The 26,731-nt window shown below is 39.0% G+C and overlaps 1 protein-coding gene across 1 annotated transcript in view; it reads left to right on the top strand.

Moving 5' to 3' along the window:
• Window positions 1-26,731, top strand: part of gmds (GDP-mannose 4,6-dehydratase) — a 652,848-nt gene that overhangs the window by 224,418 nt on the left and 401,699 nt on the right. The window contains exons 5-6 of the mRNA XM_043719391.1: window positions 21,930-22,122; window positions 23,646-23,750. Coding sequence (XP_043575326.1) covers window positions 21,930-22,122; window positions 23,646-23,750 — 298 coding nt within the window. The remainder of the gene's footprint in view (window positions 1-21,929; window positions 22,123-23,645; window positions 23,751-26,731) is intronic.

Raw genomic sequence — 26,731 nt, 5'->3', positions numbered from 1 at the left:
TATTCAATGTTTTTGTTAGTTTTGATTCATTCTCAGTCTCAATACAGCTTGCATTTAGAACTAATCCAGTTTTCTCTGGTAATCTTGTCCCTGTTTGAATATCCACATTTTATTTTAGTGTTATATGCCAAGAGCTAGTGTCATAGAGTCATAAAGATGTACAGCACAGAAACAGACCCTTCAGTCCAACCCGTCCATCCCGACCAGATATCCCAATCCAATCTAGTCCCACCTGCCAGCACCCGACCTGTATCCCTCCAAACCCTTCCTATTCATATACCCATCCAGATGCCTTTTAAATATTGCAATTGTACCAGCCTCCACCACTTCCTCTGGTAGCTCATTCCATGCATATACCATCCTCTGCGTGAAAAAGTTGCCTCGTAGGTCTCTTTTATATCTTTCCCCTCTGACCCTAAACCTATGCCCTGTATTTCTGGACTCTCCCCACCCTTGGGAAAAGACTTTGTCTGTTTATCTATCCTATCCACGCCCCTCATGATTTTATAAACCTCTTAAAGATCACCCCTCAGCCTCTAACGCTCCAGGGAAAACAGCCCTAGCCTATTCAATCTCTCTCTACAGCTCAAATCCTCCAACCCTGGCAACATCCTTGTAAATCTTTTCTGAACCCTTTCAAGTTTCACAACATCTTTCCGATAGGAAGGAGACCAGAATTACATGCAATATTCCAACAGTGGCCTAACCAATGTCCTGTACAGCCACAACATGACCTCCCAACTCCTGTACTCAATACTCTGACCAATAAAGAAAAGCATACCAAATGCCTTCTTCACTATCCTATCTATCTGCGACTCTACTTTCAAGGAGCTATGGACCTGCACTCCAAGATCTCTTTGTTCAGCAACACTTCCAAGGACCTTACCATTAAGTGTATAAGTTCTGTTAAGATTTGCTTTCCCAAAATGCAGCATCTCACATTTATCTAAATTAAACATGATCTGCCACTTCTCAGCCCATTGGTCCATCTAATCAAGATCACGTTGTAATAATCTTCTTCGTTGTCCACCACACCTCCAATTTTAGTGTCATCTGCAAACTTACTAACTATACCTCTGATGCTCACATCCAAATCATTTATATAAATGATGAAAAGTAGTGGACCCAGCAATGATCCTTGTAGCATTCCACTGGTCACAGGTCTCAGTCTGAAAAACAACCCTCCACCACCACCCTCTGTCTTCTACCTTTGAGCCAGTTCTGCATCCAAATGGTTAGTTCTCCCTGTATCCCATGAGATCTAACTTTGTTAACCAGTCTCCCATGGGGAATCTTGTTGAACACCTTACTGAAGTCCATACAGATCATATCTACCGCTCTGCCCTCATCAATCCTCTTTGTTACTTCTTCAAAAAACTCAATCAAGTTTGTGAGACATGATTTCCCACGCATAAAGCCATGCTGACTAACCCTAATCAGTCCTTGCCTTTCCAAATACATCCTGTCCTTCAGGATTCCCTCCAACAACTTGCCCACCACCGAGGTCAGGCTCACTGGGTCTATAGTTCCCTGGCTTGTCCTTACCACCCTTCTTAAACAGTAGTACCACGTTCGCCAACCTCCAGTCTTCAGGCACCTCACCTGTGACTATCGATGATACAAATATCTCAGTAAGAGGCGCGACAATCACTTTCCTAGCTTCCCACAACTTCTAGGGTACACTTGATCAGGTCCTGGTGATTTAAGCCTTTGAACACATCCAGCAGTTCCTCCTCTGTAATATGGACAGTGCTTTAAAAAATTGTCAGAAGCCAAAATACCATGAATATATTACATATAAATACATAAGATTGTCCTGATTTTGCTAGAATTCAAGAGCCAATGAGCAATTTTTTTCAAAATATAAGTAGTATTGTTTGGTGAAGTTAAAATTGGTAAAACAAACAAAATTAAAGAGCTACTATTTACTGTTGTCAGCTATGTGTTAAAGTTGAATCAACTGTTGAATTCAATTGTGCTATAAGGGAGCATTATCTTTTGCCAGTTAATTGTATTGTAAAACTGAAATCACTTTGCATTTGAATGAACCAGCGTAATCGTCATTCTCCACTTCGTTAAATTCATAATGACCCTATAATAAATTTACCTTGTCACGTTTACCGTTCCAACAATGTTGAGGTTAAGGCTGGGAAAGTGGACACTTATTGTTGTGTGAGAGTGCAAGCTATAAAGTGTAGAATGTTTGGCTCAACTGTGTGTGAAAACAAAAGTTGACAATCCTTTGGGATTATGTCACACTTCTCCTAACCCAGCAGGGGACCCTGAAGGTGTTGGAAAGATACTCTGTAGGAATCCTTCAGAAAGACCAGGTGTTGAAGCCAAGATCTTTGTTACATCGATAGTGCTCATCTACAGTCAGTGCTATTAAAAGATGTTAATTGATTTTAGCAGTAATTAGACTTGGCACTCACTATAGTTGCATTACGAAGCATATTTTAAAAATGTTCCAGTTTAATTGGAAAAAAAATTGTATTTTAGACAAATTTAAAATAACCTAATTTTGATGATACTTGTAAAACTTGATTGTAAAATTATTTTTAAACAATTAGTAGTAAATAATTTTTACACCTCTGGGACACCCGGACCGACCAACCCAACCACCCTGTGGCTCAACACTTCAACTCCCCCTCCCACTCCACCAAGGATATGCAGGTCTTTGGACTCCTCCATCGCCAGACCACAACAACACGACGGTTGGAGGAAGAGCGCCTCATCTTCCGCCTAGGAACCCTCCAACCACAAGGGATGAACTCGGATTTCACCAGTTTCCTCATTTCCCCTCCCCCCACCTTGTCTCAGTCAAATCCATCGAACTCAGCACCGCCTTCCTAACCTGCAATCTTCTTCCTGACCTCTCCGCCCCCACCCCAGTCTGACCTATCACCCTCACCTTGACCTCTTTCCACCTATCGCATTTCCAACGCCCCTCCCCCAAGTCCCATCTCCCTACCTTTTATCTTAGCCTGCTGGACACACTTTCCTCATTCCTGAAGAAGGGCTTATGCCCGAAACGTCGATTCTCCTGTTCCCTGGATGCTGCCTGATCTGCTGCGCTGTTCCAGCAACACCTTTTCAACTCTGATCTCCAGCATCTGCAGACCTCACTTTCTCCTCCTAGTAAATAATTTTGCCATATATAAAACAATCTTATTCAAAGCTACCTCTTGAAAATCATTATTATAATTCTGAGCTGAGCCAAAGGCATAAGACCTAAAGGTGAATCTTAAGGAAGTCAACTATTCGTACTACTTAGATTGTTATGACTTGTTTACACAATACACTATTCATTTGGTATATTTTGAGATGCATTTTTAATATGCCTGGTTTAGCAAAAATATATCCTTCTGAGGTTGAGTCGTTCTATGGTACTGTATTTGTACTATGTGCAGTCAGTGCTCCTAATACACCGAGCACTTGGCAAAAAGATTGTTTTCTTCCAACTTGTTTTGAACAAAATGATTCATCAAATGGTGAAGATTAAGCAGAGGAATTTGCCAATTTGTAAAATTTGACTCCTCCTAATTAAAGCAAGACAGCAGGATACAGAGTTCCTGCCCTGCACCTGATTGAAACCAAATGCACTGAGAACAGCTGGATCTGGGAGGAAGCAGTGAGCAGTACTCTGCTGGGGGTGTGAGAAGACAGGAAAATGTCTGAGAAATCTTAAGCAAGCTGCTGATTGCAGCTTTGTTGTCACCTTCTTTTGAATTTCTAGATAGCACTATAGGGATCCTGCACAAGATGTAACAGAGAGGACATGCTGTTAAAGAGAGCATGAACTCTGACAAAATAATTGGTCATCATTTTATTATTTGTAATAAAATATTTAGAAGATCAAAATGTAATCTAGTGCTGATTTAATGCGATTTAAAATGTTTGTATCGTAATCTTATTTTTTTTCATTTATATATGGTGTATCTTAGAAACAAGCATTTTCATGTGAATGTTTTCTTTAAAATTTGTTAACAAAGAGCATGTGTGTGATAGAATTATGCCTGTAATACTTAGGTCCAGTGACCCACACAAATATCGTTATGCAAAATAAAAGTTGCCAGGTTTCCTATTCATGATGGCCATTTTTTGTTGTTGATGTTGCTGATATTGTAACATAGAAAATCTTAGCCACATGTCAGCTGATAATGCATTTAAGCAGACAGATTGTAAATATTGCCAGCCCAAAGAGGTTAATGTCTAAGCAATTGTAATGCTCTGTCCAGTTTTTCCATCTCTGGTATTCATAAAAATATGACATTTATGAGATTGTTATACTTTGGAACTGCATCTTTATTTCAGGATGAAATGAAGTGGTTCATGTAAATTTGCTGATGATACTAAGCTGGGTGGCAGGGTGAAATGTGAGGAGGATGTTAAGAGATTACAGGGTGACCTGGACAGGTTAGGTGAGTTGTCAGATGCATGGCAGATGCAATTTAATGTGAATAAATGTATGGTTATCTACTTTGGTGGCAAGAACAGGAAGGTAGATTACTACCTAAATGGAATCAATTTAGGTAAAGGGGCAGTACAAAGAGATCTGGGTGTTCTTGTACATCAGGAGAAAGTGAGGTCTGCAGATGCTGGAGATCAAAGTTGAAACTTTATTGCTGGAACAGCACAGCAGGTCAGGCAGCATCCAGGGAACAGGAGATTCGACGTTTCGGGCACATTTGGTTTATGCGAAGGTTGGTAGGGTGGAAGGTGAACACCAGGGGTGTTCTATCCTTGTTACGGTTGGAGGAGTGGGATCTGAGGGCGGAGGTGCGGGATGTGGACAAGATGCGTTGGAGGGCATCTCTAACCACGTGGAAAGGGAAATTGCGGTCTCTAAGGAAGGACGCCATCTGGTGTGTTCTGTGGTGGAACTGATCCTCCTGGGAGCAGATATGCCTGTGCCCGAAACGTCGAATCTCCTGTTCCCTGGATGCTGCCTGACCTGCTGTGCTGTTCCAGCAATAAAGTTCTTGTACACCAGTCAATGAAGGTAAGCATGCAGGTACAGCAGGTAGTGAAGAAGGCTAATAGCATGCTGGCCTTCATAACAAGAGGGATTGAGTATCGAAGCAAAGAGGTTCTTCTGCAGCTGTACAATGCCCTGGTGAGACCACACCTGGAGTATTGTGCGCAGTTTTGGTCTCCAAATTTGAGGAAAGACATTCTGGCTATTGAGGGAGTGCAGCGTACGTTCACGAGGTCAATTCCTGGAATGGCGGGACTACCTTACGCTGAAAGACTGGAGTGACTGGGCTTGTGTACCCTTGAGTTTAGAAGACTGAGAGGGGATCTGATTGAGACATATAAGATTATTAAAGGATTGGACACTCTGGAGGCAGGAAGCATGTTTCCACTGATGGGTGAGTCCCGAACCAGAGGACATAGCTTAAAAATACGGGGTAGACCATTTAGGACAGAGATGGGGAGAAACCTCTTCACCCAGAGAGTGGTGGCTGTGTGGAATGCTCTGCCCCAGAGGGTAGTGGAGGCCCAGTCTCTGGATCCATTTAAGAAAGTATTGGATAGAGCTCTCAAAGATAGTGGAATCAAGGGTTATGGAGATAAGGCAGGAACAGGATACTGATTAAGGATGATCATCCATGATCATATTGAATCGTGGTGCAGGCTCAAAGGGCAAAATGGGCTACTCCTGCACCTATTGTCTTTTGTTTATTTGATCCAAAAATCTGTCTAACAATAGGTCTAGGGGATGTGGCTGTTGAGGATTAAAAGGAGGCTCTGGTTGCTTTGCGAGGAAGAACAAGTGAAGTGGTCACAACTAGAAACAAAATTGAGGCAGTGTTTGTTAAAGTAGTTTCACTGCTTTTCTCCAAGAACCCAGCATAGTGTTAAGATGTCAGATTCTAGAAGTTACATTATAAACTGTCCACTTATTTCCAAGATGGAAGAAAGGTGGAGTTGGAAGAATGACTGATCAACATTTCTGTTTGGATACAAGGCCCATATGTTTCATGTTACCATACAGATGGGATTTGAGTAGAGTGTCTTCAAGACTCCATGGTGAGTCTTGAAGACACGGCTTCCTAAAAGATATACTTGAAAATCGCAAGCAGTTTGCCAAGATATGGAAGGAAGATCAAGAGTTACGAGAAGCCAAAGTTTTTCTGGTTAACTTCACAGGAAGGTAGAGCACAGCTCAAATTTGAATTGAAAAGACCAACTTTCATGAGGATTTGAAACAGATTCATTGGCCTTGCACCAGAGGGCAGTCCTCCAGGAAAATCCCTCATTAAAGATCATTCTGGGATTAAAATTATCAGGCTGAGAAAGGAAATGAATACAAGTAAATCCTCATGAGCTAACAATCACTTTAGATTGGTGCTGGGAGAAGGGAACGTCTGCTTAAGAGACGAGGTGAAACCTAATTGTGAAATTAGAGATTATCATTCATACAAAAACTAAACTGGGAAAATTCTGTTTGGCCGTTTGCTAGTATAAGTAGCATACATAAATATTGTTTCATTTAGTATACTTATTATAGTAAAAGTCTTAAAACATGAAATCTTGTTCTGTCATCTTTGCATCTATTAACTGAAAGTTCAAGTTTCTTTTTAAAAGTTTCTGGTCCCTCCGAGAATAAACAGTACAGTATACCATGAAAAGCTGTCTGTTTAAAGTCTCCAGGTGGTGCTGTTGTTGAAGCCCCTGGACTATATACAGTACTTGACTTTTTTTAAAAAAAACTGTTGAAATAAGTAATTGAACTGCAGATATATATATTTTAATGCAGAATTATCAGTAAAATTAAATTCAACTACCACCTTCATTCATCATAACCTGTTGATGTCAATTTCCTGTAAAAGTTTTTGTTTTCATATATAACTGATTGTTTCAGCCCAAATCTCCATATTATTTATGTATTGATGCTATTTGCGTCAGTACTAGGGAAGAAACAATTATTAGTGTTAATCATCATACTGGAAGATTGAAATTGTTAGAAATGTGAATGAGTATTGTTCTGTTGAAAGTCACATTGGAATGAATCTGATTGAGAAGGTGAGGATCTCGAGAGCCAGCTGTTGAGCTGGAAAGAGATATTACTGATTCTATTAGACAACAATTGCTCAATCTAATGCCAATGAGACATTCGTGAGGCCAACGTCAAATGTTCATGGAACATTAAGACCTGATTATGGAAATCCCGTCCAATGGGTGCTGTTGATTAGTTCAATGCTGGTAGTTCTCACCTTATCTGTGTCAGGCTGTAGCTGCCTGAGAAGAAGGACACTCTGGATTTAGGTAAAAGATAACTAATATGTGTTGGTTGTGCATGGTGGAAGGTGGGGGAATGAGTATTTAATGAGGTTGGTGGAAGAGAGCAGCAAGGGGCTGGGAGGCACGAGGAGGGAAGTAACTCTCAGCAGTAACCTACATCCATTAGGCACTGATTGATTTTAATGAAGGGACCACACCCACACACTGCTTCTGGCTAACAAGCTATATGCACAGGTTTATCCATCGGGCTTACCACTTGCAGCTGGGTGAATGCCAGCTGTGTTCTTATTTGCCCATTCAAGGTCCTCAACTTCCTGCTCTGAGCTTCATTCTAGTGGAGGTGAAACTGTTTCGGTTTATCACCACTCTCAAATAATCATGTGGCCTTCCTACCTCCAATTTGTCATTAGAAGGTGCACAATATTTCAAGCATCCTGACCTCATGCCCTCACCATTAAATAACACATTATTTAAATAGTTATGACATAAATTATTAGCGCGTTTTGAGATATACAGTATGTATTGGAAGTTTATTCTTTTCAGCTATTCAATGTGGTTTCTGCAAAGTAAGGCACATATATTGTGTGAGAAAATTTAAAAGAAGAACTAATTTAAAAGAAGAACTAATTTTATCTTTCTTGTCATATCAAAATAGCTTTGCAGTCCTGTTTAATATTTAAACACTTAAGATTACATTTCCAAAAAAATGAATATGAATATGAATATGAAAGTGAATTATATATTGCTTTGAACTCTTGCTATCCTATTGATATTTAATATCTATTGTCTGACAGAACACAGTAATTTGAGAAAGTGGAGGGAAGTTACTGTCTACTGTATATTAGTGAAAAATGTTATTGTGCAATATATAAAAAATCTGTTTCAATTTAAAAATAAAACTGTAAATCCAGGTGCAGGAATAAAACCCATAGTGTGGCATGGTATTGTCACTAACTCTGAGCCAGGTGACCTATATATTGACCGATTAGACAATATATTCACCAACAACCAAGACTAATTAGAAGTTAATTCACACCAATACATTTTATTTTGTGATGGCTATAGACAATTATCAGCAACCTTTTGCATTTATTAGTGCTTGGTGGAATAGTATTTTTTGCAACTGTACACTGGGATAAAGAAAGTGAAATAGTACATGTTATTTACTTGATGACACACTGCTTACTCTTTGCTGTACTTTGCATTGGAATCTATCTTACTTCTGCTAACCACGGACAGATTACAGGCTAATTAGTTTATTCAAACAATACTTTGGGTTAAGAAACTTCAATGTTGTACAGTTGTCATGCTGCTGTTCAGTATGAACCGTGCTATCAAACATTTTGGATATGTTGAACTTCTTTTCAACTAAAAGTAAATATCTCATTGAACAGGGTTAAACAGGGGACGTGCTTAGTTTTCTTTTAACTGTATAGCAGTTTCGGGTTGTTTCCAAAGTAAAATTTCATGTTGTAAATCAAATAAACTGAATTGGTTTAAGAGACAAAATCTGTTTCCGGAAAAAGAGTAAAGTGAGCGATGCGGTGAGAAGGTTGGGTTAAGATAAGTTAAAAAGGAATGAATTTGTTGGGTTAATCAGCCTTTTCCTGTTGTTGAGATTTCCTATGTTCCAAGTGCTGCATTTTTTGACAAGGAAATTACACTGCTTACGTGGAAACCTGTTTAGTTCAGCTTCCTTCCCAATGAAATTTCCCTGTTTGGGGTGGGGGTTGGGGTTGCAGGAGAGGACACTATTTTCAAATGTATCAGCAAATTTGCCATTTAATTGATATGTTCTAAATTTTACCGAAACTTGATACGATTTAGAAAATATTTTTGTGAATCAGTTTCCAAGGTCAGGTAGTATACTGTTACAATTATTGAAACAGAGAACTGAGACTGATTTTAACAGAATAATTCAGAGCAATGTCTGAGTTGTATTAAGATTAATAATTCAATTTACTCTCTAGAGAACTGTGTGTGTATTGTCTTCAGAGCATGAAATACGTAGGGAAATGTGATTAATTATTCCAAGATGCTTCTTTTTATAGAATGGAAAAAATATTTTGTTTTAAGGTAAAACCTGTTTCCTGCTCCAGAATCTCATTTTGGTAGGAATCAATTAGTTTGAATGGTGGAAGAAGCTTCAAATCCAGCAAGAAAATAAAGGCTTATTCTTGTAAGTGAGTAGCTGAGGATTGTGGTGGATGCATTGCAGTTTTGACAAAGTAGATTGAGGAACTTCCTTTGTAATATTTTATTGTAAAACATTTTGAATAACATAATAGTTGTAAAGAGGTTAATGTTCATGTTATATCGGTTCCACCATTCTACTGATGTCGTAGTCAGGTGAAAAGAAGGAGTTCTACTCTCCCTGTTGGATGGAGCTGTCTCTGTACCAGTTCCATAAGATCCTGGTAATAATATCAGACTAAGATTGTATGTATTGCTATCAGGGCCCAATCTGTCGATTCTGAATTAATCTTCCACTAATTGTTAGCTAGGTCCAAGACCAAGACAAAAGATGATGGGCGGGAGTGAACTACTTCAAACACCCCCTTACCCAGTACCACATACTGGCAGAAGTGGCAACTATCACAAAGTACTAGGCGGTCATTTGGGAAAATACCACAAAACTGCCGCAAATCAGTGATGCACAAGTTTCTTTGTTAAAAATTGGCAGCATGCTTTACTCTTGAGCTGTAGCAACACTAGAATTATGAGGAAGTTCCAGGCCAGTTTTATCCTGAGATTGACCATTTCCTGCAATTTTTAGAAAATATAATTAAAATGTCAACGTGCAGATTAAAATTAAGCTCACAGTACTTTGACCACCAGTTTTATTAGTAAGTCAGACAAGACCATTGTCCATTATAAATTATGATTGATGTATGAGTTCTCTAAGATGACATTCACTTGCAATTATAAATGTTCTGAAAGTAGTAGCAAGCAGCAGAATAAATGAGAGAAAATTGTAGTTCAATATGTTGGTTTTGCAAAACCATTGCTGAAAATGTGTTGCTGGAAAAGCGCAGCAGGTCAGGCAGCATCCAAGGAGCAGGAGAATCGACGTTTCGGGCATGAGCCCTTCTGCTCCTTGGATGCTGCCTGACCTGCTGCGCTTTTCCAGCAACACATTTTCAGCTCTGATCTCCAGCATCTGCAGTCCTCACTTTCTCCTTTGCAAAACCATTTCCAAGCGTACTTTTGGTGTAAGACTGATCATGCAATTTGCACTCTATTTTGACTTGAGAGCAAGAGGCAGAGGTGTAATAAGTATCAAAATTTATTGACAGCATTCTGGCAAACATCAGGCCCATTTCATGCAGAGGAATTCCATCAAGCTAAAACTGCAAAGGAATATTGAACAGTGGATATCTTACTAGACAGATACTCAGGCTCTTGCTGACATGGTCTGAAAAAAAGCACTTACTACTTAATTCATCACCACTTCAGAACACTTCAGTCTCACATACTTGAAAGGTTAAAGCATTAAATAGTTTTTCAGCATTGAAGGCTGTATTACATCTATTGCAGGCTGGCTTGTCCAGTGTTGACATGCTGAGCCTTTATGATTTCAGCCTGTACAAAGCCTTAGATTTGTTGTGCCATTATGATAACTAAAATGTTTCATACCATAGTGAGCAGATTAGTAGCTGGTGGTAGCTACCAAGGGGGTGAGTTGTTAAATTCAGCAAGGGAAAAATTGTTTTGTAACTAGATATTGGTTGGTATAGAAAGCCTTACTGGATAAAAATGAATTTGAAATAAGTAAAAGATGATCAATATAGAATAAATTTTTAGGTGTATGCAAAAATATAGTTCTTTTCCAAGCATATGTTCACAGTGTTAAGTTTTAAATAACGGTCTAATACTTCATGGACCTAGAAATCTCACTACAGTTTTTCACTTTAATTTTTGCAATTCAGTATGGATAGTGTAACCCTGGGGGATTTTTACAAAGAATATGCACCAGCAGCAGCTGATTTTTATAAGTAGTGGAGATTTGCAAAATAATTACAGATGAAGATTATATAATTGACCAAATAATTACAGAAACAAGTTGCAGAACTAGGGCATAGATTATGATCAAATTTTCCAGAGGATGGCAAAAACCAGCCAGTCTTCTCAATTCATGACTTTCCCCAACTAAGTGGTGGTGTAGAATCTGTTGTATTAATGTGAAAATCTCTTGCTTTCTCCAGGGACACTGTGTTTGAAAGAGCAATTATAAATAAACTCTGCTAATGTTTTAAACTTCACCCATGCAATCACAAACAGGGATATGACGAATATTTGTCACCACTGCAATGTTTTGTTTTATATTTAAAATAAAGTTTTTGTTTGTCTCAAATACTCTTAGTGTAAGAGGTTTTGTCTCATTTTGCCAACTTTCTATCCTCCCTATACCTGTCCATCCATATAAACTCCCTTGCCTTATTAACAGCCATCTTTTGACTTCTTAATTTCCCATGACCTGTATACTCCAGTGATGTCAATGACTGCCAAATTCGTTGTTGTGGTATTGCTTTAATGTTTGTAGTGCAGTATTCTGACTGTATATGTGTAAAGACAAAATCCATCACCACTATTGAAAATGATGCATGACAACACCTAACCCAACTTTTAAGATATTGTTGGTCCCCAGTAGCATGTGAGTGTAGAACTCTCTGTAACAGTATGTAGTCTGTTGTTCATCAGCAAAGAACCCAAGCATTTCAGTAATTAGAAATTATAAATACTGGTACATTTGAAAGAAATGAATAATGATAGATGTCAATGCGTCTCCTGTTGATTCTCCGCTAGCACCCGCTTTCTCCAATGCTTCCAAAGCTCTGCATCTGAGTAAGCATGACTACAGTTGCCCTTCATCCTTCAGTAGACCCAGAATGATCTACCGCTGCCTCATCATCTGCCTCTGCTGCATATACCATGATTATAACCTTGGGCTACTTGTCATAAAGTTGCCCTAGGCCCCACCAATGTATCTGAACTAGTGGAAGCTATAGCTTAGTTCTATTCCAGTAATTTTTCAGCGTACATATTGTCCAATTAGCACCCACATTCATCTGCTGATAATGTTTCAGCCCTATGTGGGAGAAAACATATCAGTTATGTGACTTCCTTTGTCTCAGCAGACATCTTTCAGCACATCAAATTAAATCTATGGGAAATTACTTCACAAAACTGGGTGCTTTTCTGCAGCACATCCATTGTCCCGAGCTTTCATGAGCATGACTAGTTTCATCTGCTGAACCTCCTGAATGACTTTTCTTGCAAGCATCTTGAGCTCATTTCCTCTGTATTCAGGGGATGGAGAAGTCAAATTTCCATTTGTCGGCCATGACCCACTTTCTGAGGCGATTGTACTTTACCATCCTCCCAGGTTGACATTGCTTTTCTCCCTTCACTTAGATAAGAGTTGGTAATGGGCAACAATCTCCTCAGTGTACTTAATTATTCCCTACCTTGAAGTCCTCCTGCTCTGAGTTATTACTGTAAGATGCTGAGGGCCAATTGCTTGTCTTTGCATTATGCACCCATTACCAGAATGCAGAGGGTTGTAGAAGCATTTCCTCCAAAACATCCAAGCCTTGCTAACACTATTGCAGCTCAGATCTCTCTGGTGACCTCCAGTTTTGCTTACTTTGTTTGCCTTTTACCTATTTCTGTAAACAAAATATTCCTTCTGCCTTAGACCAACTCTGTCATGCCTCATGTTGGTGAACTTTGAGACTACTTTGTTACTGCTGTGAAAGCCTGCTCCGTTAGCGCTGATTTTCTATGGCTACTTTCACTTTGAATCCTGATAGGGACCCACTAAATGAGGCCTGCAATTCCATCTCACACCTTTATACACAGGGTTTATAAATACTGAGTAACAGCAAACTGGAAGGTAGGATTCCTTTGATGTGAATTATTTAAATTACTCAAAAACTTTGAAAGCTTATCACTACCAGGTCAGTAAAATGTGCTAATGCTTATAGCACTGAACAGGCAACCAAAGGTCATGAGTTCACATCCCACTATATGAAATTATGAAATCAAATTCAGTAGAGCTGGCTTTTTTTTAGGCTGGAACCACAAAATTACACTGTAAATTTCCAGCTTGTTGTAAAAGTTCAACTGTTTTACTGATGTCCTACTATCCAAACCATTGTGGCCTACTCATAACAACTAAATATTGCCCGGCCAGAATTACTCATATCCTAAGAACAGAGAGGTTTTGAGAAGTTGGATGAAATGTGTCATGTGCTGACAGCCACACGATGATGAAATTGTATCAGTTGTTGCCAGGGTTGGAGGACTTGAGCTACAGAGAGAAGCTGAATAGCCTAGGGCTATTTTCCCTGGAGTATCAGGGGCTGAGGGGGCACCTTATAGAGGTTTATAAAATCATGAGGGGCATGGATAGGATAAATAAACAATGTATTTTCCCTGGGGTGGGGGAGTCCAGAACTAGAGGGCACAGGTTTAGGGTGAGTGGGGAAAGGCATAAAAGAGACCTAAGGGGCAACGTTTTCATACAGAGGGTGGTATGTGTATGGAATGAGCTGCCAAAGGAACTGGTGAATGCTGGTACAATTACAACATTTAAGAGGCATCTGGATGGCTATATGAATAGGAAGGGTTTAGAGGGATATGGGCCAAGTGCTAGAAAATGGGACGAGATTAGGTTAGGATATTTGACCAGCCTGGATGAGTTGGACCAAACTGTCTGTTTCCCTGCTGTACATCCCTATGATTCTGAGTCTAATTGTACAAATGTAAAGTGACACCATGAGCATTTGCTATAGTGTCTCCTACAGAGCATAAATCTTTAAACTTCAGTTCTGTTGAAAGAGTTGAAGATACAGTGTGATTTATTTGCCAAGTGTGTGGACAATGACATTATAATTCAAAACAATATCCTTGATAAATTTAAGTTTTGTCGTTAATGTAGCATTCATTTCCACAGTGTATCACATGTACCTGACCTCTGCACTAGTTCTGACCACTGTTAATGATCATAGTTTTATTAATTAAAATGAAAGATCATTAACTTATTACAGCTGTAGTTAAGTGTTTTAACCAAAGAGTTGTCAATAGTTCAAGAACATTGATCTATGAGAATTAATTTGATTGAGAAATTTTGAAAATCAAGACATAATTGTATGTTCTTAATGACTGGTGTAGTTTTTATAACTCTCAATAGTCAGTGTTCCAGATGAAGACAAAGAAAATATTATAAAGACACTGTTCAACTCTCCTTGAAGTATGGCAATGTTGTCATTAACGACTGAGAGAAACTTGCTACCAGTAGTTAAATATAGCAGCCCCTGCTCATCAAACCCATCACTTTTTGAGTACAATGTCTTAATGATGAGGAAGAGTGGCATAAAGGAAGGACAGAAAAGGAAGAAAATCCTGCAGTTTGGACCCCGCTGACTCATGTACTAAGAGAGTCAGATTGAGAATTTATTTGTTCAGTCACCTGAATACTTATGACAAAACCTCATGACAATTGGTAGACACTATCTCGAATGTAGGGATAGCCAATGATGCTGGGCTATTCTGCAGCCACAAGTCTCAGTCTTGTCAATTTTGGGACCAGAGAGTTTAACAAACAAATTAACTTAACTTTTAAATGAATATCTTTGTCCTCCACTCCCTGGAGAATAGTGAAGTTACGAGGAAGCTAAAAAGATCTTTCTCAGACATTTAATGTATTTGCTCCTGAGTTCACATAAAAGTGGAACTTATGAATGATCTTTTAAAAGCATTTTTAACATACGCCATCGTCACTTTATGATATGTTACTGAATAGGCATGGCAGAGCCATAGCTCACCTTGAAGGTTACGAGGCACCATTACGGGGGTGGGAGGAAACATTGGAGTGGCATAGCTTGGCATGTTGGGTATGGGGGGGACTGGTCAGAGCTCAGTATAAAGGGCCTAGGTAAGACCTTTCAAAGTGTTCCCTCATTCAGACTGTAGTTCAACACAGCTCTGAAGTGTGTCTTCCTATTTCTATAAAAGTACGGAATAGCATCTCCATATGTGGCTTTTTAAATCGCTGCCTGGAGTGCGTGTAACATTTCACTTCATGAAGAGAGTTGTTCTACCTGCTCTACCTGGTGGTGAGTGCCATAGATGAACAGCTTTCAATGGGGGAAACCACAGACTTTGTTCTTGCTGAAACCAACTGTACCAATCGTGATGGTACTGGGAGTGCAAGATGAATGTAGGCCTGCTATCATCACTCAAAGAGAGAATTTATAAAAGCAGACCACAAATTGTCCATTTGTGTGTTGAACAACCTCAGTTCACGCGATAAAACAATAGAGTATGGAGCTAGGAACCTATGCAACTAACTGGATTGAAACTATTAGCACTGGCAGTGATGCTAATACATAATATCACATTTGACATTTGTCAGCTTCAATGTATGTTTAGTTGGCAGACTGCTGTCACAGTTACAATACAATTAGTATGAATGTTTGTGATGTGTAAATATAAATGTATGTTTTAATCATTTTATTTTTATTTTTGTTGGTTTACTACATTCAGTTGTTCAGAAGTTCTTTTTGAATTCCTCTATTAACAACCTGGGGGTTTACTTTCCTTCCTTAGTACATATATTAGCATTTTTGCATAAAACTCCATCAACTTTTTAAAAAAATTATTCACGTATCTATTGCCTAAAACAGGTTAACAAGTACATTAATATAATGAGCGTTGAGATTTTACATGAACATATTGATCAGTGAACTAGTGTCAAAGAGTCCCATAACAGTTAAAGCTACAGTAGTATAAATTGTATGAAGGAGAGATGCTGAGCACCTTGAGATGGTCTTAGTTTATGTCTAGATTCCTGAAGAAGGGCTCATGCCCAAAACGTTGATTCTCCTGCTCCTTGGATGCTGCCTGACCTGCTGTGCTTTTCCAGCAACACATTTTCAGCTCTGATCTCCAGCATCTGCAGTTCTCACTTTCTTTTAGTTTATATCTAACCTAGTGAAAGAACTTGGAGGGAAAGAAGTTATGAGGTGGTGCACATTCGAACAAGTAAAATTAAATATAATGATGGCACGCCTAACACTTTAATTTTCTTTTGTAAGTTGTTTATAAGAATTGATTGAAGATATTAATGCATATAAGTTAAGCACTCCTCTTTTCCTCTGACCCAACTAACCTCTCAGCCATGAAGATAGGTGTTCTGGCTGATGTGAAACAGATAATGATGATCAGTGCTGTTCCTCAGATGTCGGTGAACCTGTGTACCACTGATCTGACCTTCCTGATATCCCTTTCTTCCCTTTGCCAAGGTGGCAGAATAGTTCATCCATTGTGTGTTAAGTAGTTATCTAGAATTTGTATGGTAGCCGCACTTGAGATTGCTACAAAAAATTTGGAATACTTTGAACAGGGTAGTGTTCACCAAATTATTAAATATTGTCATGCAGAAAGTAGTTTGCCTTTCAAATGTTTCTAGTTTTCAACCCAGATGAGTAGTGTAAGTGGCATGATTGACTATTTTCACCTAAGCCACTCGCTGGGAAACTGAGGGGACTTGGTGGGCCAGCCTTTTTATACCTCACCTGACTTTACTTCGTTTCAGATTCAATTGAAACAATGCAGTGTACAAGATAGGTGACAAGTCCAACACCATTTGTTTTCCATGGGCAAATTCGGTAAAATACTGCATCTTAATGTGGCTCCAGAATGCCATTCTGAAGTGCTGTTTCAGTAACACTGATCTCAGCAATTGATCTCAGCAAGTAATTAGGTGGAATTCACTGAGAAGAGCTAAAATGAGCATCAATTTGTTTGAAATAGCTAACAATATGTGGTATTGCACCAAAGATTTGCAATTTGGCACCATGTAATTTACTGCATCAGTTGTTGGTAAACACTGTGGTGTTCAACATACTGTAATTATTACTTCTCTAAAAGTCGAATAGGGCTCCTGCAATTTAGGATTAAGTAGAAATATCTGTTTTGACTTTCATGGTCAAAACCATTCAAATGTGTTGATAAAATATATTTCTCTGTAGTGAAATGTTAAAATTGTTAAGTTAATGTGCAATTAGCTTTATATTGACATTGTGGTTCTTAGTTCCTTTTTGTCTCTATGGGAATAAGATGAAACAAATGTTAGAAAGCCAGAGTTGTTCACCTCCCACATTTTACACCGAGTCTGCAACTCCCATGATGCATATAAAGAAACATGAATTGGATATCCATTTACATTTCTGCACTGCTGTTCTCAAGTGACTGTGCTTTTGATTTTGGTTAAAAGCTTTGGACACAGCTTGAATTTTACCTCCTGGCCAAACTTTAAAGTTAGAAGAGTGTCACTAATCATAAAAATCACAACATTTCCAACTGGAAGGTTCATTTGTCCTTTCGCAACCCATACCTTTGGTCAGTATGTATTCACGCAGCCTGTGATCTTCAGTGCAAAGCCATAAAGTCCTGACTGGTAGCTTTTGTGCCATTTCAAAACAGCAGAAACTGTGAACAGTAAGTTGAAGATTGTAATGAAAGATAAACAGCTAGTCCCATAGAGCCTTGACAGCTCCCCCACTCCATCAAGTTAATAATGAATGGCTGAGAGATAAGGGAAAATGATGAGAAGGGTATACTTTTTTGACGTAGTTTTATGGACAATCTGATTCTCATGTGCACTTTTATCTCTCACAGACGTCCATTTCATTCTGTTATCTGATGATCTGTACATTCCACTAATGAAGTCTAATAAAAGTGTGGGCAGACAGAGAATAGGTGCTAACCCTAGCAAGCCATTTGCTGACTGCTGATGCCTGTTTGTGGCAGTAAACTCATTGGTGCCTTAGCCACTTCCTAAAAAAGAATTAAGATTGAAGACCCTGTTTCGAGCCAAAAAAAAAATTATCTAGTTTGAGGACAAATGGTTAGCCAAATAGATACTGGACTGTAAATTCTGTCTGTCATTACAGCCTTAATGGAGAACCTAGACTGTGGCAGTAACTTTAGCTCTCAAAAAAAATGAATACTAGGGGATTAGGTTGACATATTAATGTACTTAAAATGAGAAATCCAAATTCGTAAAAGTTAAATGGATGTTAAAATAAACTAAGCCAGTCAATTGCTCTGGTTGTTAAGATAGTGAAGATGTTGGTTTAGATAGGGCTGTCTTTCAGCAAAGGTAAGTACACTGTAAAAGCTACAAGTTTTTGACTTCCAAACTATTTTTAATGCATTTTTACTCCTCTTTACATTCCTCCCTTGCATTATTCTGATTTGATTATTATGTGTATAGCACATGCAAAATGCTGATGTTTTATGTTCATATGAATTCAAGTAATGATGATCAGCCGTTTACTTGGACCATTGACACTGTTCCACATAATGTGTTGCTTGGTGTATCACAATATTAGGGAAGGCGATGGCCTCGTGGTATTATTGCTAGACTATCAATCCAGAGACCCAGATAATGCCCTGGGGACCTGGATTTGAATCTTGCCACAGCAAATGGTGGAGCTTGAAGTCAATAAAAATCTGGAATTAAGAGTCTAATCATTGTTAATTATTGAGAATACCCATCTGATCTACTAATGGCCCTTTAGGGAAGCAAACTGCTATGTTTAGGGGTGGTCTGGCCTACATGTGACTCCAGACCCACGGCAATGTGGTTGACTCTTAAACTGCTTTCTGGGCATTTAGGGATGGACATAAATACTGGTCCAGCCAGTGACTCCATTATGCCATGAATGAATTAAAAAGAAAATACCCTATTAACCACCCGCAAAATCCATGAGGTCTTCCCAATGAAGCAAAAATAAAAGAATGTAAACCTGGTCCAATCTTGAGAAAAAGATTTGGGGACCTAACTGATATCCACCACCACCCCTGCCTCCTTAAGGACTGAGAAGCATGAATGCTACCACTAACACTAAACAAACACTGATGCCTACTCTTTCCTTTCCACCTTAGAGTCATAGTCATCCACCATGTCTATGCTGACCAACAAACACCAAACTACACTAATTCCATTTATCTGCACTTGTTCCATAACCTACTATGCTCTGGCATTTTAAGTACTTACCTCGATACTGCTAAAATGTTGCAAGAATGCCTTCCTCTAGCACTCTCTCAGGTAACATGTTCTATATATCTACCACCCACTGGGTGAAAAAAAATTCTCATGTCCTCTCTAAAATACTTACTCCTCACTTTAATCATGTGGCATCTCGTCTTAGACAGATCTGCCACGGGGAAAAGATTCTCACAATCTGCCCTGTCTTTGTCTTTCATAGTTTGTATGCCACAATGAGATCCCCCTTCAGCTTCCTTTCTTCCAAGGAAAACAGACCCAGCCTATCCGGTCTCTCATAATCGAGACTTTTCATCCCAAGTAGCATCCTGCTGAATCTTCCCAGCACCCTCTACAGTGCAATCACATCCTTCAATAGTGTGGTGACTAGAACTGCATGCAATTTTCCAACAATGGGCTAACCAATGTTTTATAAAGTTGTAACAACATTTTCTTGCTCCTACATTCTACACCTCAGTTAATGAAGGCCAGGTATCCCATATGTCTGCTTTGCAACCCGATCTATCTGTGCTGACACTTCCAGAGATCTATAGACTTGTATACCAAGGTCCCTTTGTTTTTTAGTATTACCCAAGGACTTACCATTCATTGTATAAATCTTTCTATTAATAGACCTTCCAAAATGCATCACCTCACACTTATCAGAATTATATTCCATTTGCCATTGCTCAGCCCAATTTAGCTGATCAATATCAGACTGTAGCCTGAGACCATCCTACTCACTATGAATAACACCACCAATTTCCATGTCATCTGCAAACTTACTATTATCCCTTTTACCTTCACATCCATGTCGTTAATATACATAATAAGCAGCAAGGGTCTCAGTACTGATCTCTGTTGTACACTGCTGGTCACAGGCCTCCAATCACAAAAACAACCCTCCACCATCACCCTTTGCCTCCTATTTGTAAGCTATTTTTGGATCCAGTTTGCCAACTTGCATTGAATCCCATAGGCTCTTAGTTTTGGACTAGTCTTCCATGTGGGACCTTACTGAAGTCTGTGTAAACCCCATCAACTGCACTACCCGTCTTCAATATATTTAGTCACCTCTTCAAAAAATGCAATTAAATTAGTCAGACTGTATCTTTGTGACAAATTCTTGCTGACTATCCCTGCCTGAATCCCTGTCTTTCCAAGTGTTGATTAATCCTGTCCCTCAGAATTTTTGCCAACATTTTCCCATCACTTATGTCAAACTAACTGGTCTGTACTTATCTCACTTATCTCGCCTATCCCTGCTGACCTCCTTGAACAAAGGAATCACATTAACTATCCTCTAGACATTTGGTACTTTACCAGTAGTCAGCGAGGTATTAAATATCTCCAGAAGGGCCCGGCGTTCTCCTCTGTCTCCTTCCATAGCCATCTGGAATCCATCTCATCAACCCTGGGGATTTATGCATCTTTATGCCTGCTAAAATATCTAATGCCTCCTCCTTATTATTCTTAACATGTTCTACAACCTCGCTATGCCAACTGAAATTCCTAGCTATGATGTCTTTCTCCTCTATGAGATCAGAAATTTTCACCTACATCCACTGGTTCCATGCCTTTTTTGGTCTCTAAAAGACCCCATGTTTTCCCTCTTACTCATAATCTGTGTAAAATGCCTTGGGGTTTCCTTAATCCTATCTGTCAAAGATATTTTGTGGCCCCGCTTTGCCCTCCTAATTTTTTTTTAAAAATCCACTACACTGTCTACACGTTTGAAGGGCTTCCCCTGTTTTAATATGCTATCAGTGATTTGTGCTTTTTTCTTTTTCTTAATCAAACTCTCAATATCCCTTGACATCGAAGCTGCCTTGGACTTTTTGCCCTTGTCCTTCACACTAAGAGGAACACGCTGGTCCTGAACACTCTCTCTTCAACTTTTAAAAGACACCCCCTTTCCAAATGTAGACAAACCTTCAAGCTGCTTCTGGTCTATGTTTGCCTGATCCTCTCTAATGACATTGAAATTGGCCTTCTCCCAATTTAGACACTTAATTTCTGCATAATGATTTTGAAATTTGCAGAGTTATGGTCACTATCCCCAAAATGCTTGCCTACAGAAACTTCAACCACTTGACTGGTTTCATTCCCTAGAATTAGTTCTAGTACTGCCCCATCTCTAGTAGGACATATATGTACTGGCCGAAGGGTCTGTTTCCATGCTGTACATTTCTATGACTCTATGACTATGACTCTAAGTGGCCTTCCTCTCTGAACTACTAGCTAACTCTCTAAACTCCTGTTGCAGGGCCTCATTTCTTTGTTTACCCATTTTCTTGGTACTGACATATATCGTGACTGTTCACCCTTCCCTTCAGAATACCCTGCACTTACTCTGAGGCATCATTGACTGAGGCACCTGGAAGGCAATATACTATTCAAGAGGCTTGTTTGCTGCCACAGAATCGTCTGCCAGTTCCATTATTGATGCGCATTTGCTTTTCATGCTGCATCAACTGAACAGTAGATTTTGCTTAATGCAAATATTGTTGGACTTATTAGACTGATCTTGTTTTTTCTTTAAAAAAAAAGCCTATATCCCTTGTTGTATTTTTGCAGTACATCTCTAGTCAGTGAGTAACCCTTAAATTTGAATTTTTCTTAGATCTCTTTTGACCTAGCAGAGTATACGGCAGATGTTGATGGTGTTGGGACACTTAGACTTCTGGATGCCATTAAAACCTGTGGCCTTATAAATGCAGTGAAGTTCTATCAAGCCTCCACCAGTGAACTGTTTGGCAAAGTACAGGAAATTCCACAAAAGGAGACTACCCCTTTCTACCCTCGGTCACCATATGGCAAGTACTATAATGTTTTCATGTGCATTGAATTCATACCTTTCAGCTGAAGTTAACTTGGACGGAAAATAAAAACGGAATGAAATGTCTGGACCAATTGTGAGATATACCTTATAACTTGCCAAACACAACTGATTTTCTGGTATAATTTAATGTTATGACTGAGTTTGAAGAGATGAACTTGTTTCTTTCTTCATCTCACTCCTCGACTGGTTGTTACAAAGTTTTAATTTAAAAAGGTCAGTGATATTGCCAATGATGTAGTTATGAGGCTGTAGTTCAGAAGCAGAAACAAGTCAATGAGGTTTCTTTAGTTAGCATTTAATAACTAGTTTATGATAAAGAAAATTTATGCAGACTATTAATAGAAAGGTTTAGATTATGCAAGTATACGTATAACATCCCTTTTTGAAAACACACCCACCCAAGTGTAAGCAAAAATATGAAACTCTGCAGAGTTTCCTGTGGCTCAGTGACAATTAAACTGAGGGAAAAAAAGATTGTTCACTGGTCGTTGCTAATGTTGATCTGCAGCTGAAACTACTTTGTACACACAAGCTATTGTTACTGTGATTTTCCTGGCTCAGTTGTAGACAGACAGCAAAGAGCTGTTACTCTTCAAGCAAATTATGTTAGGGTTTCTGGCTGTCGAGGTTCAAAATTTAGTAGCTGTTTTACACCCACAAACTGGGTGATGTGACCATTCTCTGAAGGATGCAAACTGTTTCTATTCTACCTGGATTATGCATTCCTGCAATAGACTGAGTAGATGGGTATTCTTCCAATTGTGGTTGCTTAAGTCAGTTATTGCAAGATATACTAGAGTGGCAATGTAGTTAAAATGCAATACATAATAGCAGACAGAAAATTTCCAGTGACACGAGAACTTGAGACCCTTCAATCATCATCATTATGAATATGAATTGAGTCTGGCATCAAAGTTCTGGATTTTAAAAGCCAAAGCAAACTTGTACAATGAGTTTATCTAGTCACTGGATTACTTATAGAGAAGATGAAGATTTTGGACCCATTTTGTGGTTGATTCCAAGTTAACTGATCTCAGCTGATTAACTTCAGAAATACAACAGTTGGCTTTAGGGTCCCTGGTTTAACAACAGAAAGAGGTTAGCAAGGGATCCCACTAATAGTTGATAACTATGCTGAAAGTGGCCATGTGTGGATATTGAACAGCAACACATTCAGGTTCAGCTGTGATGTCTCCTGCAGTTAGGTAATCTGGCATTTGCCATGAAGGCCGACATGTGAATATTGCCAGTTGTGCAAGTGAATGTCTGGTTCCCTTGGATCTGCACTCCAGCAAAGGTAATAAGAAATTAATGCGGTGAAAACTATTTCTTTCAATTATGAAGCCTGCTATTATATGCTCTTCCCATTTGTATTTAAATCATGTGATCTGTTATTAGCAGTGGATCTGTTGACAGTGAATTATCAGACTTCAACTCATTTACCATCTATTTTAGAAATGAACATTGCTGACTTGCAAGCTATTGTTTGTTTTACAGGAGCAGCCAAGCTTTACGCCTACTGGATTGTGGTGAACTTCAGGGAGGCTTACAACCTTTTTGCTGTCAATGGCATTCTTTTCAACCATGAAAGTCCAAGAAGAGGTTCGAAAACTCATGCATTTAATATATTTGAATATATTACTAATTTTAGTGCCTTTGAAATATTGTTTCACATATGTTATGAATTGGACTTTTTTCCATGTGACTGTGAAAGTATGTAAAGTAAATATAGTTTCGAGTTGGAATCTTTGCAGGGAATTTAACCCCAAAAAAGCAGGTGGATTTGGAAAGGGATGTGAAGAGCTTGAGGGGAAAATATGAAAGTCTGAAAAATCTGAACCACAAGCTCTTACTCCCCCACTTCCAGTTGAAACAGAGGTGAGCAGGGAGGGTTTGGAATTGCAGATAATTACTGTTCCAAGGAAGTGAGTGGCAATTTAATTATTATAATGAGGTTGTAGGTCACATATTTAACCAACCAAGATTTTGGGGCCCTAGGGAACCTGATAGCTAAAAGAATTTGGGGATAAGTACTTTTCCACTTACCTCCAAATTATCAGCTGCAAGTGAACATCCCAGAGGCTTCTAATTCCCTGACCCTCCTTGCCCACCTCTGCCCCACCACCCTACATTCCTCTGCACTCAACCTCTCAACTCTTTACAGGTGCTCCTGCTCTCCTCCATGAAGCTGCCAATTGGCATTTAGCCTCCCCCTGCTCTTACTTTTGACATCAGACTTATTACCTTTCTAATTTCTAATCTTGCTCCTGGCTGTCCAGTCCCTTACACTAGCCTTTAATCTTGCCTCCGATCTATCCCTTACCTTCCCTGTCACAATCCTTTCAATAATTCTCTCCTTTCTCTCTGCTCTCCAGCTGTGGCCAAGTGTCAAAGGCCTAGCTGCTCCATTACCAGCCAAACTGCCTTTCAATCTGGTTAGCTACAGCTGATAAAGGGAGATACAAGTCAGGTCCAACCATGAAATACAGAAAATATATGTTTATCTGTTTTACCCAACCACAAAGTAGCACCTCCCTCAACCCCCTCACTGCCTTTAACAATATTCTAAATCAAACATCTGAGAAGCTTAGATTCTCTATTAAATTATGTTTTCACATTTCAGTGACTAAGATGCTAAGATGTAAAATGAATTAAGTTTGACTTGTGTTCACTCATCTAAATAAGTACATTTCAATTAATTAAATATTCAATTTCTTTCCCAGTGACATAGACTGTAACTCCCCCTCCAGTAAATTTTGCTAGCATCCTTAGTTGAGACCCACATTGTTATCACCATGCTTCCTATTTCAATTTTGCGGATTTTCTTGAAGCTTTTTTGCACAAACATAGAATGGAACAAATGTGCAGGAATGTGCCATTTAGATTCTTGAGCCTATTCCTCTTTCAGTTTGGACAAGATTGTTCTGTACATCAACTCCGATCAAGCATTTTAGTTATCTTCAACTAACAAAATGTACCTGAATCTTTGATTGAACTAACCCCACCAGCTTTTTATGCAAGAGTTTTCCAGATTTCCACAACACATTGTATGAAGACGTGCTTTCTCGCTTCAACCCTCAAAGGCCTAGGTCCAATTTTAAGGTTTTGTCCCTTTGTTCTCCACTTCCTCACCAGAGGAAATCATTTCTCTACTCTCTCAAATCATTTCATTGTCTTAAACACTTCAAATAAGTCACCCCTTCATCTTCTGTACTCAAGGGAATCCAAGCCTAATCTATGCAGCCTGCTTCATTAATTAACTCTTTTAGTCCATTATTCTGGTGGACCTGTGCTGCAACTCATTCAAGACCAGTACATCTTTAGAGAGTTTCCAAATGTGAATCCAGTATTCCAGAGTTTTGCTTAACAGTTATGATAACTTTCACCTCTTGGCATTTTAACACCACTTGAGGTAACAAATAACATTTCATTTTTATCTTTTTTTTGTGCCAGTTTGTTTTCCTTGGGACCCTAAATCTCTTTATACCACAGCCTGTAACTTCTTACTATTTAGGAAATGTTCTGATTTATCTTTCGGAAGTCCAAAATTGTTGACCTCACACTTTTAAACATTGAACTCCCTCCACTATAGTTTTGATCATTCATTTAATTGCTTAACTATTCTTTTGCAATTTCCTACTCCAGTCTACACTAAGTTTGCTGTCCCTGGCAAACTTAATTACATGATTTTATTCCTCCAATGTCTTTGATACATGCAATGAAAACTGAGGCCCCAGTACTTTGTGACTTTTTTTATGTTTGCTAAATAGCATATATACTTATTGTCCCTAATTCTCTGACCCTGAATTCCTAACCATTTCATTGCCTCGGCCAATAATTCAGCTTGAATTCCATGCACTTAATTTTGTTAACAGTGACTTTGGTGAAACCTTATCAAATTAATAGAATTAAGGAGAATCCAAAGGGTTTTTACAAATATATTAAGGACAAAAGGGTAACTAGGGAGAGAATAGGGCCCCTCAAAGATCAGCAAGGTGGCCTTTGTGCAGAGCCGCAGAAAATGGGAGAGATACTAAATGAATATTTTGCATCAGTATTTGCTGTGGAAAAGGATATGGAAGATATAGACTGTAGGGAAATAGATGGTGACATCTTGCAAAATGTCCAGATTACAGAGGAGGAAGTGCTAGATATCTTGAAATGGGTAAAGGTGGCTAAATCCCCAGGACCTGATCAGATGTCTCCAAGAACTCTGTGGTAAGCTAGAGAAGTGATTGCTGGTGCTCTTGCTGAGATATTTGCATCATCGATAGTCGCAGGTGAGGTGCCGGAAGGCTGGAGGTTGGCAAACATGGTGCCACTGTTTAAGAAGGGCGGTAAAGACAAACCAGGGAACTATAGACCGGTGAGCCTGACCTCGGTGGTGGGCAAGTTGTTGGAGGGAATCCTGAGGGATAGATGTACATGTATTTGGAAAAGGCAAGGACTGCTTCAGGATAGTCAACATAGCTTTGTGCATGGGAAATCATGTCTCACAAACTTGATTGAGTTTTTTGAAGAAGTAACAAAGAAGATTGATGAGGGCAGAGCAGTAGATGTGATCTATATGGACTTCAGTAAGG

The sequence above is a fragment of the Chiloscyllium plagiosum genome, chromosome 29 (genome assembly GCF_004010195.1).
Source record: "Chiloscyllium plagiosum isolate BGI_BamShark_2017 chromosome 29, ASM401019v2, whole genome shotgun sequence".
In the NCBI taxonomy this organism is placed as follows: Eukaryota; Metazoa; Chordata; class Chondrichthyes; order Orectolobiformes; family Hemiscylliidae; genus Chiloscyllium; species Chiloscyllium plagiosum.
This window is presented reverse-complemented; position numbering and strand designations above follow the sequence as displayed.